The 14,092-nt window shown below is 47.4% G+C and overlaps 2 protein-coding genes across 3 annotated transcripts in view; both read left to right on the plus strand.

Annotated features, from left to right (window-relative positions):
* LEMD3 (LEM domain containing 3) overlaps positions 1-6,061 on the plus strand; it is a 43,189-nt gene extending 37,128 nt beyond the window's left edge. The window contains exons 11-14 of the mRNA XM_039914116.1: positions 1,895-1,976; positions 2,516-2,621; positions 2,699-2,777; positions 3,820-6,061. Coding sequence (XP_039770050.1) covers positions 1,895-1,976; positions 2,516-2,621; positions 2,699-2,777; positions 3,820-3,983 — 431 coding nt within the window. The 3' untranslated portion in view covers positions 3,984-6,061. The remainder of the gene's footprint in view (positions 1-1,894; positions 1,977-2,515; positions 2,622-2,698; positions 2,778-3,819) is intronic.
* Positions 6,062-11,583: 5,522 nt separating this feature from the next.
* Positions 11,584-14,092, plus strand: part of MSRB3 (methionine sulfoxide reductase B3) — a 114,075-nt gene continuing 111,566 nt past the window's right edge. Inside the window, exon 1 of one of the 2 annotated variants that reach the window (XM_029079154.2) lies at positions 11,584-11,818. In XM_029079154.2, the coding sequence (XP_028934987.1) occupies positions 11,737-11,818 (82 nt within the window). In that variant the 5' untranslated portion in view covers positions 11,584-11,736. The remainder of the gene's footprint in view (positions 11,819-14,092) is intronic. The other variant, XM_029079155.1, reaches the window with a different exon arrangement.

The following is a 14,092-nucleotide window of genomic DNA, read 5'->3' on the forward strand; positions in this document are numbered from 1 at the left end:
TTACAGTCAGTGAGAGACGCAGCATAGTGTAGTGGAGCGAGCCCGGGACTGGGAGTCAGAAGATCATGGATTCTAATCCCAGCTCCACCACTTGTCTGCTGTGTGACCTTGGATGAGTCACTTAGCCTCTCTGTGGCTCAGTTCCCTCATCTGTAAAAAAAAAAAAAAAAAAAAAAAGTAGGGATTAAGAGTATGAGCCCAATGTGGATAGGGACGGTGTTCAACCTCATTAACTTGTTTCTGGCCCCAGCATTAGAACAGTGCTTGGCCTATATTAAGTGCTTAACAAGTACCATAATTATAATTATTATTAGAGGGGAGGTTTACCAATTGGGAGGAGAGGAAGGGGTGGATCTGGGAGTCAGTAGACATGTTGCTTGTCCAAAAGGAGCTTTCAGTGTTCTGCACAAAGTAACCGTGTAATAAATACTATGACTACTCACTGCTCCAGGATTTGGAGGTGGGGAGGTGGGGTAACACAGTTTTGTTTTTGCAGTTTTTTTCTGACATTTGTAGAGAAGGGTAAAAAAACAGAGGAAATCCAGGTGCAGAGCACTGTGCTAAGTTCTCGGAGAAGTGCAGTACAGTTGAGTTGGTAGATGTGATCAGTATCCAGGAGCCTGCAATCTCTAGGCCAAATTAACAGCTTTAAAGAGGCTTGTGCCGTTCAACTGTCCCTCTGTCCGAAACCTGGATAATCCTACACAAGACACTTGTAGTTTGTTGCCCAGTTACCTGTGTGATACGTAGGAAACAAAAGTCCACATCAGCTGGCACGGCAAGATGTCTAATATGGAGGTCCTGGGACATAGCGAGCTCACCAGCATCGAGGCAGTGAACGCTTGGAGTTTTCGAGCTCTACTAGGCAGACTTTATGAAGAGAGCAAATAGAGAAGCAGCGTAGCCTAGTGGAAAGAGCACAGACCTGGGCATTGGAGGAAGTGGGTTCTAATCCCGGCTCTGCCCCTTGTCTGCCGTGTGACCTTGGGCGAATCAGTTCACTTCTCCGAGCCTCAGCGACCTCATCTGCAGAAGGGGGATTAAGATGGTGAGCCCCTTGTGGGACGTGGACTAGGTCCAACCTGATTAGCTTGCATCTACCCCAGTGCTTAGAAGAGGGCTTGGCACATGGTAAGCGCTTAACAGATACCACAGTCAATTAAGGAGAATAGGTGATGGCATCTTCTGTCCGGGGAACTAAAAGGAGGCAGACCAAACTGAGAGGACAGACACATTATGTGAAAAGACGGTGGAGCAGTCTCATGCAACATGATGGAGTGATGGGCAGACCACTGCAGCAAAACAGACCAGCCTGGCAGCAGCATTGTGGAATAGGGTTTTTCATGCCTCTGTGCTTATACTTGTCATTTTGACCTGCATGCCTGAATAGGATAGCTCCAGGAAGCTGGTCTGTTAATTGTGTTGTACTCTTCCAAGCTCTTGGTATGGTGCTCTGCACATAGTAAGCGCTCAATAAATACCATTCGTTGATAAGCACACTTGAATTCTTCAGTGTGAAAACAAAATAGTATATGGCTTTGGATTATGGATTTTGCTTTTCATGTAGTAGAGCTCTGAAATGAACCAAAATTATAGTTTTCGTGGAACTGGGTGAACTAAGAAGAACTTGGGTTTTTTTTCTTTCCCCAACAGGCAGCTCTATGTTTGGTTGTAATTTTTTTACAACATAGAATTTCTCTGATTTTGAACACATTTGCTTTTTAAACCTAAAGAGCAAAATTTTGACTCTGCGTGTTCCATAGTTTCCAGATTACTCACTTTTAGGTAGAGTGAAATTGAATTCATGCTTAGGGAATATAAAATCTATGAAGTGTGACTTTGTCAACTAAAATGGCATAACCACAAACTGTTATTAAACTGCTTTGTTTTGTAGCATTTCACTTAGATAGAAGAAATTCACCACCCAATAGTTTGACGCCATGTCTAAAGATTCGAAATATGTTTGATCCAGTTATGTAAGTACAGCAATTAAAGAGATCACGTAATTGCCATTTACTCCAAGTACTTCAGAATTAATTACTAAGTCAGCACCGGGGCTGAAGGGGCAGGGGAGGGAAATTTTAAAATTCTGGTATTTCTAGGAGTATTGCTCTGGAGATGCCATAGTTGTTGAAAGTCTGTTTCCGTTCCTTATCTCTTAGCCGCGACCCATTTCTGAGTCTGACATGTTCATATATGCAAAATCTCAGTTCTCCTCGCTTTATATTGTCATTTTTACTAACAAGTTTATCCAGCATATTAATATACTACCCAGTTTTATATAATGTTTATTTTATCCATCTAAATGGAATTATCTGATCTTGCACCAGCTAGTTTCGAAGATTAGGGTCAATACTGACCCTTTAATTGAACTTCCTTTTGTCTACTGCTTCCATAATTAAAGTCACTAATCCATTTGTGGGGATGTATTTTCATTAAGGCTGTGTTTTCCTATATAACAGTTCATAGTAGGTTAAAAAAAAATGTTCTTTTCTTTTTTTTTCTTTGTTTTTAGGGAAATAGGGGATCACTGGCATTTGGCAATTCAAGAAGCAATTTTAGAGAAATGCAGTGATAACGATGGCATTGTTCACATCGCTGTAGACAAAAATTCACGTGAGGTAAGTTTGTTTTCATTATTCAGTACACATTTGGATTTGCTGAAGTTGATCTAACATGAGCGATCTTGTCCCCACAGGGCTGCGTATATGTTAAATGTCTATCTCCGGAATATGCTGGGAAGGCTTTTAAGGCATTACATGGTTCTTGGTTTGATGGTAAGAAACTTGAGTTTCCTAAGCAATTTTAACCAAAGTCTGGGTCTAGGCGTACATCGGTTCCAAACAATACCGGAAAATCTGCCCTAACTGCTGACGCGACCTAGAATCCAAGAGCTTTGTCTGTTTGGTGCAGGGAATTAAATTCCCTGTGGACCCTTCCCTCCCTTCCCACCGTTCACTTTCCGCTCTCCCCTATTCTGATGAATCTTCCTTCCCCCTCCAGGCTCTCTCACCTGCCCCCCACAACCTCCTTTTTTGAAGGAAAACCATAGATTTGGCGGGGGTGGGTGGGGGGAGAGAGTTCGGCGGGGGGGGGGGGGAGGGACGGAGAAGGGTGTTGCTCCCAGCTCCCGCATGTCTGTAGCGTGCAGAGGACAGTCTTGGGGTGGGGCGGTAAGGAGGGAACCCAGGAATGTCCATCTTCGGGGCCCCTCTGTCCAAATTTCCCCTCCAGGGACTCGGGGCCCAGAGGGAGCACACTAAGCAAGGACCCAGGAGGGGAAGGCGGCTGCAGAGGCAGTGAAGCCCAGGGCCACCAAAGGCCCCAAGGAAAATGGCGGGAAAGAGGGGTGGTGAGAGGGTGTTATGTAATTTCCTCTAGATCTCGGTCATATCAGAAACAGGAAAACAGCAAGTTAGGTCTCCCCCCTAGACTGTAAGTTTGTTGCGCGCATTGAACCTGTCTACCAACTGTGTTGTATCGTGCTCTCCCAAGCACTTAGTACAGTGCTCTGCACACAGTAAGCACTTAGTAAATACCATCGATTTGATTTAAAATGGTCCCCAAAGCTTGGTTCACAGTAAACCCACATTTTCAAGGAAGAGATTGAATACGAATCTTGGGGTCATTCCGTATGAAGCCGATCAAGTTAACCCTGTCGGTTGAAGATCGACAATGTACTTGGTCAGCCATTTTTTAGCAGTAGCAAATCTGTTCCTTCGGGGGTGTTTTGGGGCCGGTGTGTTGTTCTGGGGGAATTTTAGTTTCTCTCTGTGCGGTTAACCAGGTCTTAAATCGTTCTTTGTTGTCTTGAAACAGGGAAGTTGGTAACAGTAAAATACCTGCGGCTAGATAGATATCATCATCGCTTTCCCCAGGCTCTTAATTGCAACACTCCCTTGAAGCCATCCAACAAACATATGAACTCCATGTCCCACCTCCGTCTTCGGACAGGCACAAGTAATCCTCAGGGAGGGTCCTGAGAAGACTTTCTACCACTGTTAGGACTGTTATTTGCAGCAGGAAAGAGTTCCTGTTGGGCTGCCCGTCTTCCTTTTTTAACGCTTTTTTGTATGTAATATTTCCAACGATGACTACCGGTCTGTTCAAATGGTCCAGAATCGTACGTTGTCCAAAAGGAACTCAGCGGTGAATGGGTAACGCTGCGAGGGGTTCGAATAATTGTCCCGTACAACTTTGGGAGCTCAAATAAACCGTCGTGTTTAAAAGCTTTGCATGAAGAGGAATGAATTTATTCATCATTTCAGATATGGTGGTTGGGCTTCTTTTCTTCCCTCTCTCGTTTTTTTTTTCTTTTCTTTTTTCTTTTTTTTTTTTTAAATTGTACCAAGAAGTATTTTGATGATCCGAGTGCATGGCAGAGAGAAAACTTCTGGTATTTCCATAGTTTCCTGTGAACTAATGTGAATTTTTATCATCAACCACCGAATACAATTTCTGATGGCTTGGAGGTCAAAGCGTTCATTTCTCACTTTAAACTTAGGTTACTGTTTGCTGCAAGAGATTCATTTGCTAGAGCTGGATCATGGCAAAATAAATTCATCGGGCTTTAGTGATTACATGTAAAGTGTGAAGGGACGCAGATACACTTCAACAGGTTTTTGTATATATGTGTAAAATGCTGGTTGGGGGCAACTGTAGTCTTGTTTTGTGAGGATGTCTGCATTAAAGCAGTGAATAAGCTTCCTATTTTATTCATAATCTGTTTTCTATATTTTGGGCTGTACCATCGCATAGGTCAAATGGCCAAACACCTAAAAGTATTAGATACAAGTTTCAAAAATATCTTTTCTAAGTTTTATATCAAGTGTCTGACTATGACTTTTTGTGAAAGGTCTGATCCCAATTGTAATGGATTCAAATTCACGTGAGCAATAAAGAAGCAATTGGCAGATACTGGAAAAGCATCCCCGTGGAAAGCTGTATTTATTGTAAAGACCAGGGCTGTGACAAAATACCATTGGGAATTGGTATAATTTTCTCAAACCTATTGATAATAAAGTTGCAATTACCCCGTTATCTGTGAAGCTGGAAGCAGGGCCCGTTTTTGGCAAGAAAATGTGTATTTTTCGGACTGATTTAGATTTGCGATTTTGGGTCATGAGAGGTGGAAGGTACAGTCATTGAATGAGTGGCAGTTACTTTATGCCTCAGTATTAAGTTTTGAGTATCAGCGAATAGTTTCATTACCGTTTTACTTGGTAAAACCGTGGCGGGGTAGAGGTAGGTAGGAATCTGCCAACTCGCACGACAAATACCTTGTTGATACGGCTCATCGTTGTCAATCATCCAGATATCGCTGCGCGAGAATGGCAAGCCAGGGAACGCATCCGATCGGACAAGTCGGTTTTAAAGCTGTTTTTGTTTTCATTTTTCGTACACGTGTTGGGTTTGCAGCATGGACTTGCACAGATAATGCACGTTTTCTGGTTGAGTAAACATGATGCACATATTCTGCAACAGAAATTCCTATTGTGCCTTACCTTTGTGCTTTTGTGGGCACCATGTTTATGAAGAATAATGGCGGATTTGTTACCTGAAGAGAATACATTTTAAATTCTCAGTTTACGTCTCAGATGCTAAAGTGTGAAAATATTAAAAAATATATATATATGTGTACATATATATAATATATAAAGTAACTGATCTTGCTGTATTTTATGTGCATCGTAGTAGTTTGTTGACCTGAGCTTAGTGACCCCATCTTGTGACCTGTTGCAAGAGTGAATGTAAAAATAAGCTGTGGCATTTTTAAAGGTCGCCTTTTGGATGCAGTTGCATCTCTTTCTTGCTTCTAAAATATATTTCATGTAAACACTGTACATTTATTATTGTAATATGTACCATTATGCAGCTTATTTTACCCTAAAATGTTAAGCTGACCAATATCCCTTCCTGCAAGACAGATGGGAATGTGTATAATATCTAGACATTTGAAAAGTTCAGATGTTTGATGTAATTTGTCACTTGTCCTGTAAAAAAACAAAAACCCACAAAACACAAAAACTCTAATTAAAGGTTTATTAGGGGTTTTTATATATGTCTCGACTTATTAGATTTGTTTTTTCAAGTCTCTTCCACGTGTCTGAGTAGGCCTTTGGTCTTGTTTCTACAAACGATTGTTGGTTGATGTGTCCTGAATAGCTTTTTTGAAGAAGTTACTCGTTTCACGATCTTCATACGCTCGGACAGGTCTTTTCCGTAGAGACGGGGATGTACAAACGAAGCATGAGGCCTAGTCTGCAGGGAGGAAGTGGAACCACAGGGGGAAATTTTATTTTATAAAAGTCGGGAGTGACCAACCCCCAGGAGGATTTTTCTATCTGTCTTTCCATTAGTAGTCTAGTCCCGTCCGATTCCCAACAAGGCGGTAGGGTGGGTTTTCCATGAGGTTGACCTAGGCGCCCAGCTGTTGCCCAAAGCCGGGGTGATTTATGCTGCTGCTCTCCCCATCGCCGACTTACCTCTGGGCAGGGAAGGTGCCTATTGTTCCGTTGTACTCTCCTGAGCACTTGTTAGAGTGTTTTGCACACGGTGTTCAATACATACAGTGGGATGAATGAAGATGCCTTGGTTCAGGGCAGTGGCCGAGCAGGAGAATGGACTTTTGGGCAGCGTTTCAGACCGTCAGTCGGATGATTTTTATATCTAGGTCCCTAGGGAGGACCTGGAAGGACTCCAGGAGTCTGGAGTTCGTTAGCCTTGTCCCGAGTAGCTTCAAGCTTCCCACAACGTACCACCGGCCCCCTCACCGGCATAGTCCCGGCCAAAAGACGCTCACTGGGAGACGGAGCTATTCAAATACATTAGGTTTAGGCATCGTTGACGTGGCCAGATTTCAGGAAAGGGTGGTATGATCATAAGCGCTTAGTACAGTGCTCTGTGTACAGGCACTCAATAAATGCCACTGATCTGATACCATTACGGTGTTGTCCGCATAATAGGACCCAATGTGCCATGTTATCGAAGAAACCGCTTGCGTGCACGGTTTTGAAATCGGTGAGTACCATGAAAGAAAGTTTCCCTTGATGTGACACTGTGTCAACACAACCCTTGAATGCAGGCAACCAGAGGTAGTCAAGGGACTAGAGTTGTTTCCATTTGAGGTGCTCAATAGGTATTGATTGAGGAAAGGTTAAGACTCTTCATTCAGTAAAGATAAAGGCTAAAAGCGGGGAGTGGTACAAGTTGATCATCAGTTCACGAAGGACACAGTCAATACGGAATTGTTGGCCAATTCTCATTACCTCAGGGTGAGGGGGTTTGAAGGCAGCTTGGAAAAATTGATAGCCAAATGGGTCTCTAGCAGGAAAGTTGAGATGAGTGTGTGTGCCAAGTACTCTTTTCCAGCTGCCAAGTTTAAAAAAAAAAAAAAGACATCTCCCATTCCTTCAAATGTAGAGAGGCATCAGATACCACTGTTTGAGATTGGAGTTGTTTTTTGGGTTCTTTTTAAATGTTTTTTGTTAAGTACTTACTATGTGCCCAGGCACTGTATTAAGCACTGGGGTAGTTTTAAAGCTAATCAGGTTGGACACAATCCATATCCCACATGGGGCTCACAGTCTTCACCCCCATTTAACAGATGTGGTCAGTGAGGCCCAGTGAAGTGATTTGCCAAGGTCACACAGCAGACAAGTGGCAGCGTCAGGACTAGAACCCAGGTCCTCTGACTCGTAGGCCCATGCTTTATCCACCAGGCCTTGCTGCTTCCCTCTGAAGGGATATAATGGTTACCAGAGCAATGCAAGGTGCCAAATCCCTAACTGCTCTTCGTCCAGTGTGCTTCAAGGGCCTATCAGCCGTTCGGGTGATTTAGTGAGTGGCAACCAAAGCACTCGGCTTCAAGTGCCTCTCAGTCATGCAGAGGATTTGATGAGTGGCATCCAGTCTACCCAGCTCCAAGTGCCCATCGGCCCGACAGATGATTTAATGAGCGGCATCCAATCCACCCAGCCGATAAGGTCGAAGGTGTGGGAGAACCAAGGTGGCGGCAAGGAGCTCGGTCCCAAGATCAAAACGGCCCCACCGGAGCAAGAACGTTGTGTCTCAACTTGATCGGCAAACGGGGACTTTCCGAGATCCTGAACGCCTACGTGAGCAGCACTGAAGCTGCCACGGCTAATCGCCGGATTCTTCCCGAGTGCCATCCGGGTAAGAGACTGAGATCTGGGAGTCTTTTGCTGCGGTGCCTTGTCAATATATTCGAGCCTCACTGTCCAAAGCTACCGAAGCATGGTCGGATTCGTACCAGGTAGCCGTTAGACCGATTCCTGAGATTAGGGTCTTTCTCGCTACTGTTGTGTGGCTGTGAAGAGGAAGGAGCTCTCTGCCATACATGCCATTCAGAAAAAGGAAGGGATATAAGTTCAAAGTGCAGTGGAAAACTGATTTTTTTTAGGGAGTTGCAAATCTTTGAATGTGGCTGAGACTATTTCCCAAACAAATTGATCACCCGCAGACATTGTCCTCCAGAGATTTTGTTTGAAGGCGGGATGGAAAAGGGAAACCAAGATTTAAATTATACACTGGGGGAAAAAAAAACTCAACCAGAAAGCCAGCCCCTTAATACCTTGATTAACCTTTTCTACAAAGTTTGATTAAGAGATGACTCATGTCTCAGCCCAGACTCAGGGAAAAACAGGCAAAACAGGAGTTGATTTTCCTTAGCGGTGTCAGCGGGTCACAGATGGATTTCATTCATCATGGGAACTCACCCCGTGTCTCAGACCACTTGTTACAGTATTATGATATTTATGCATAGTACTGCACTTGGTCTTTTTTCCCCCTGTTCCTTCTCAGACTGATACGTTTGCTCGTTTCTCCTGCACGTTCTCCTTAAATGATGTAAATTATAATACCGATATTCTTACAGCATCAGCGTGAAATGGCAAATGATTTTCAGATCAGCTTACACAGTGAAAACTTTAATCATTTTGTAGACTTTTTAAATAGACTTTGTCTCTATCCATGAGCTAGAGACCATGTAAACCACCGGGCAAGGCTCTGTACTAAGCACCGGGGTGGATTCCAAGATAATTAGGTTGGACACGGCTCCTCTCCCCCCTGGGGCTCTCAGTCTAAATCAGAGGGAGGATGATTTAATCCCAATTGAACAGGTGAGGGAACCGAGGCACAGAGAAGTGAAGTGACCAGCCCTAGGTCACCCAGCAGATAGGTGACAGAGCCGGGGTTAGAACCTAGGTCCTCTGACTTCCGAAACCGTGCTCTTTACAGTAGGCCACGGTTGTCTCTCTAGGCCTCACTGGTATAAATGCGGTAAGACTGAGGTAGCAAGCAGAGGGGGCGGTTGGGGAACTTTCCTTATACAGAAACTGAGTTCCGGCCATCTCTGGCTCACTTCCAGGACTGATATGTCCATCTGTCTCTTTCTCATTATAGTAGGGCTTTGTGCTCAGTGGATATCCTGCTGACGGAAATTCACCTAAGGGTATGTATGATATTTCACCTGGGAAAACAATCAATGCAGAAAACACAGCCCCGAATGCAGGAGGGATGCCACCGAAGATGCAGTCTTGCACTGTTTGGAATTCAGAATTCAGATGAGCGTATCTTCAGGCAGTCAAGAAGCACGTATAAACCCTCTCGATGTAATGTGACTTTTATTGTTGCAGAGGATTTGCCATAATACCAGACCGCTACTGCCGTTTAACCAAAGGTAAGGGTGTGCCGAAGTGACTAGCCTTGGAAATGATGTCCTGATCCTCCAGCCCAAGGGCTCCTGTTAATTCAAGCTTGGTAGTAAATTATTTAGAGTAATTAACTCTTCGGTAGAAAATTTGTGATCAAGTTGCATCGCCTTCAAGAGTTGGGGTCATCTGGACTCTTCAGATTGAGGTTTGGGTAGAACCGTCAGACGAACATTTGGAGTGAGGGCTTACCCATTTTAAGGCCAGACAGCCTGAGACTTGGCAGGCGATTGTTTGGCGAGAGAGTCCCTGGGGACCACTGGCTTAATCAGAAATGAATTTATAAAGAATCAACATTTAGGGGGAATCGGGATGAATGGCACTTGCTTTAGAGGCTGGCCATTTCTCTCTCTCATTGTCAAATACGGTGGGAGGGGGAATTCTAGTCGGGAAGGGCAGCGGGAACTAGATGTCAGCAATGGGATAAACGAGAGTGAGGCACAGCGCCTGGGGTTACGCTGAGCAGAATAAGGAGTGCAAGCTGGGGTGCAGTGGGATAAGGGAGTGGGTAGACAGCAATGGCATTTATTGAGTGCAGCATCATCGTCAAAGGTATTTATTGATCACCGTACTTTACAAGAGGGAGAGGGCTGACGAGTGCCTTACAGCCAGTGGTCTGGAGTTTTGGCTTGGAGTGAGGAGGAATGGGCAAGCATTGGAGACTGTTGAAAAGTGGGCATTTGGGTGTGGGGACCAGGACCTTGGTGGTCCTCCAGCGGTCTAGAGCCCCATCTTCGGGGGCGTGGGGGTCCAGGGCCCTGTCGGGGGTTCCAGAGTACCACCTGGGGGGCGGGGTGGTGGTCCGGGGTCCCTTCTGACAGTTAATGGCCCATATGATGGTGCCTGGTCCCATATGTTGAAGGGTGGAAAGCTCCATCTGGGGGGTGTCCAAGAGTCCTGTCAGGGGTCGGGGGAGGTCTGGAGCCTAGTATTGGGGGGGGGGTGTTCAGAGGCCTATCTGTAGGGGGTCCTGAGCCCCGTCGGAAGGAGGTCCAAGAGCCCTGTCTAGGGGGAAGGTCCAGAGCTTTGTCTCTGGGGGGTTAAGCCCTATGGGGAGGGGGTCCAGAGCCCCATCTGGGGGAGGGGAGGTCTGGAGCCTCATCTTTTGGGTGTTGAGGCCCATCAGTGGGGGGGCGGGCAGAGCCCCATCTCGGGGTGTGGGGAGGGTCCAAGAGCTCTGTCTGGGAGAAGAGTCCAGAGCCCTGCCTGGGGGGTTCGGAGGCCCATATGGGGGAGGTCCAGAGCCCCATCTGGGGGATCCAGAGCCCCAACTGGGGGGATCCAAGAGCCTCGTCTGGGGGGTCCAGAGGCCCATCTGGGGGGATCCAAGAGCCCTCTCTGGGGGGGATGACCCGGAGTCTCATCTTTGGGGGGGGATCCAGAGCCCCATCTGGGGGGATCCAAGAGCCCTGTCCGGGGGGGGGGGGGGTTCAGAGCCCCATCTGGGGAAGGGGGGGAATCCAAGAGCCGTGTCTAGGGGGAAGGTCCGGAGCCTCATCCCTGGGGAGTCCAGAGCCCTGCCTGCGGGGTTCAGAGGCCCATCGGGGGGTGGGGTGGGGGGGAGGGTCCAGAGCCCCGTCTGGGCTGGGGCGGGGGAGAGGGGGGAGGGTGTAGGGGGAGAGAAGGTCCGGGTCCCCGCTGCCTGTGGGTGCAGGGAGGGCCGGGTGCGTGTGAGGGGTTTGCGTCCCGTGTCGGGGGTGCGGTGGTGGCGCCGCATGCTCATATTAGGAGTTGGCCGGGCGCAGGAATTTCCCAGCCTGCCCCGCGCCGCCTTGGCCCCCAGGACCGGCCGCCGGAGGGACCCGGGACCCCATCCCACCCCACCCCACCCCACCCCACCCCACCTCACCCCATCCCATCCCATCCAACGGACCCCTCCGGGCCGGACCCCGACGGGCGGGGAAGCGGGGGACGCCCCTGACCCCACCCCACCCGGCCCAGGGCGGGGCGCGGCTCCTCCTCCCGGTCCCGGTCCCGGTCCCGGTCCCGGTCCTCGTCCTCCTCCATGAGCCCGCGGCCGCCCCGCGCCTTCCTCTTCCTCCTCCTCCTCCTCCTCGCCGCCCCGGGCCTCGCCGGGGCGAAGACCGGTGAGCGCCCCCGTCCGCGACCCCCGACCCCCGACCCCATCCTCTCCATCCCCGGGGTGGGGGGCAAGAGGAGGAGGGCTGGGCGCACCCCGGCCCGGGGGTGGGGAGGGGACTGCGGCAGAGCAGACCCCTTTGGGGGAGGGGGGGGAATCCTCTCATCGGATCAGCTCCCTCCCCCCACCCCAGGACTCAAGGATGGGGCAGGGGGACAGAGCAGACGGCACTCCTCCTCCCCTCCCCCCCAAAAGGAAAGAGGACGTGGAGAGATGCACTGGATCAGGACCGGTCCAATGAAATAAGGGGGAGGGGGCAGGGACAGAACAGACCCCCTTTCCTCCCCCCCCCATGATGAATTAAAAGGGGGCAAGGGCAGAGCAGACCCCCTGGAGGGCATGGTGGGGGGTGTTGCCCAGGGATGGAGCCCCAACCTCCCCCATTCCAACGCCTCCCTGCGGGGACCGTGACAGTGATGCCCGGGTGGCACAGTGGTTGGCCCTGGCACGGAGCCGATCTCGGCTCCCGGGGAGGGGGCATCAACAGGGGGGCTCACCAGGGGTACCCCACCCCGTCCCCGGCTACTCATTCCATCCAGGCTGGCATGCTCGATGCCCCACAGGCCTTTAACGGCCTGCAGCCTGGCAACTCCCAAATATTTTGTTGAGGCAAAAGGCGGATGGGAATGTAATCTCCCCTCGCTCCCCCCTCCCGCCCCCCAAATCGTTCACCCTTCCTCTCATTCGAACTTTAGAGTGCGATTTTAGGATCCCAAATATTTAAGCATCAAGCTTTTTTCCAACCTCTTGGAAAACTACGTAAGCGATCGTTATTAGGACCTAGCGAATGCTTGTCATTTTTTTGGATGTACTGAAAACGAAAACAGGCTCAGGTACTTGCCTCCTTGAGCCAATCACCTTTGTTTATCTTCACAACGGAATTGAGATTCAGTTGAAACTTTGCTCCGTGCTATCTCTGCTGCCATAGTCGTTGTTTACCTCTTGAGCTAAAAAATAAATAAATAAAGCGAGTCCAAAACATCCTAGGATGTATGGGGCCGGTCTTGAGGCTTGCAAGTACCCAAGACTAATAATCGACTTATATCCTACTTCAAACCAAATTCAAACCCTCAGTCTTCTTGCCTTCTTATTTCTCTGTGGGGATCATCAATACTGCAGGCTTTATAGAATATCGTGTAATGGGGTAAATAATCCTTGTGTATGTGTATCGATTCAAGTTATTACTAATTTTTGTCATAGATGAATGTCATTATATCTGGAAACTGAAGCACAGTACTTTTACAAGGCAAAAATCCTCTGGCTGTTTGGCAGATATTAGATGCCTCGTCTCGGCCAAGCAAATTTAGCATATTCGGATCCAATTTGTTTTTCAAATGATGACTTTGTTTTCTTTTTTTTCCCCAAGAGAGTTGATTTTCTTTTCATACCCTCTTAGTCATAAGGAGCCATTGTTACTTAGTTCTTTGGCAAATAAACATATCCTATTATCTTAGTGTTTCTTATGCAGATAGGTTCTAAAGTTATTTGTACTGACAGGTGCATTAGCACTTGCTGAGACCAATCGTGAAGGCGGCAAATTTGTTTTTCCTTTGGTTATCATTAGTAGTGATATTTTAAAATGCCGGGACTGTACTAAGCACTGGAGTTATTACAAGAATACAATTTGATACAGACTCATTCCCAAAAGGGACTCAGAAACTAGGAGGGGGAGAACAGACACATGACCAGGACTAAAATAGAAATAGAATGGAAGCAAGTTAAATTTCAGCAATGAAAATGTATTTTCTTTGTGGAAAGAGAGCGGAGTTTGGTAGTCAGAGGTCCTGGGTCCGCAACCCTGCTGGTGGCCGCTTGTGTGACCATAGGTAAGTCACTTAGCTCTTCAAGGCCTCAGTTTCCTCATAAAATTAGGTTACAGAATCTGCTCTTCCTACATCTTAGACTGTGTCGGACAGGGACTATATCCCAATTGGGTTATTTTGTCTGCCCTGCATTTGGTACTTTGGCTTATGATGATAATGGTATTTATTAAGGGTTTTAAAAGTCATGAATGCACACATATACACATACGCACACAAAGATGATAGGACTTAAAGGTTTAGTTCATTGCTCCAGTGAATGAATAGTCGTTGATTTCAAAGCACCATAGCCTTCCCAATGTTTTAACGGTGGGAAAATAAGAAGCAGTGTGGCCTAGTGGAAAGATCCTTTTCCTGGGAATCAGAAGGACCTGGGTTCTAATCCTGGCTCCTCCACTTGT

This window comes from Ornithorhynchus anatinus, chromosome 14 (assembly GCF_004115215.2).
Source record: "Ornithorhynchus anatinus isolate Pmale09 chromosome 14, mOrnAna1.pri.v4, whole genome shotgun sequence".
In the NCBI taxonomy this organism is placed as follows: domain Eukaryota; kingdom Metazoa; phylum Chordata; class Mammalia; order Monotremata; family Ornithorhynchidae; genus Ornithorhynchus; species Ornithorhynchus anatinus.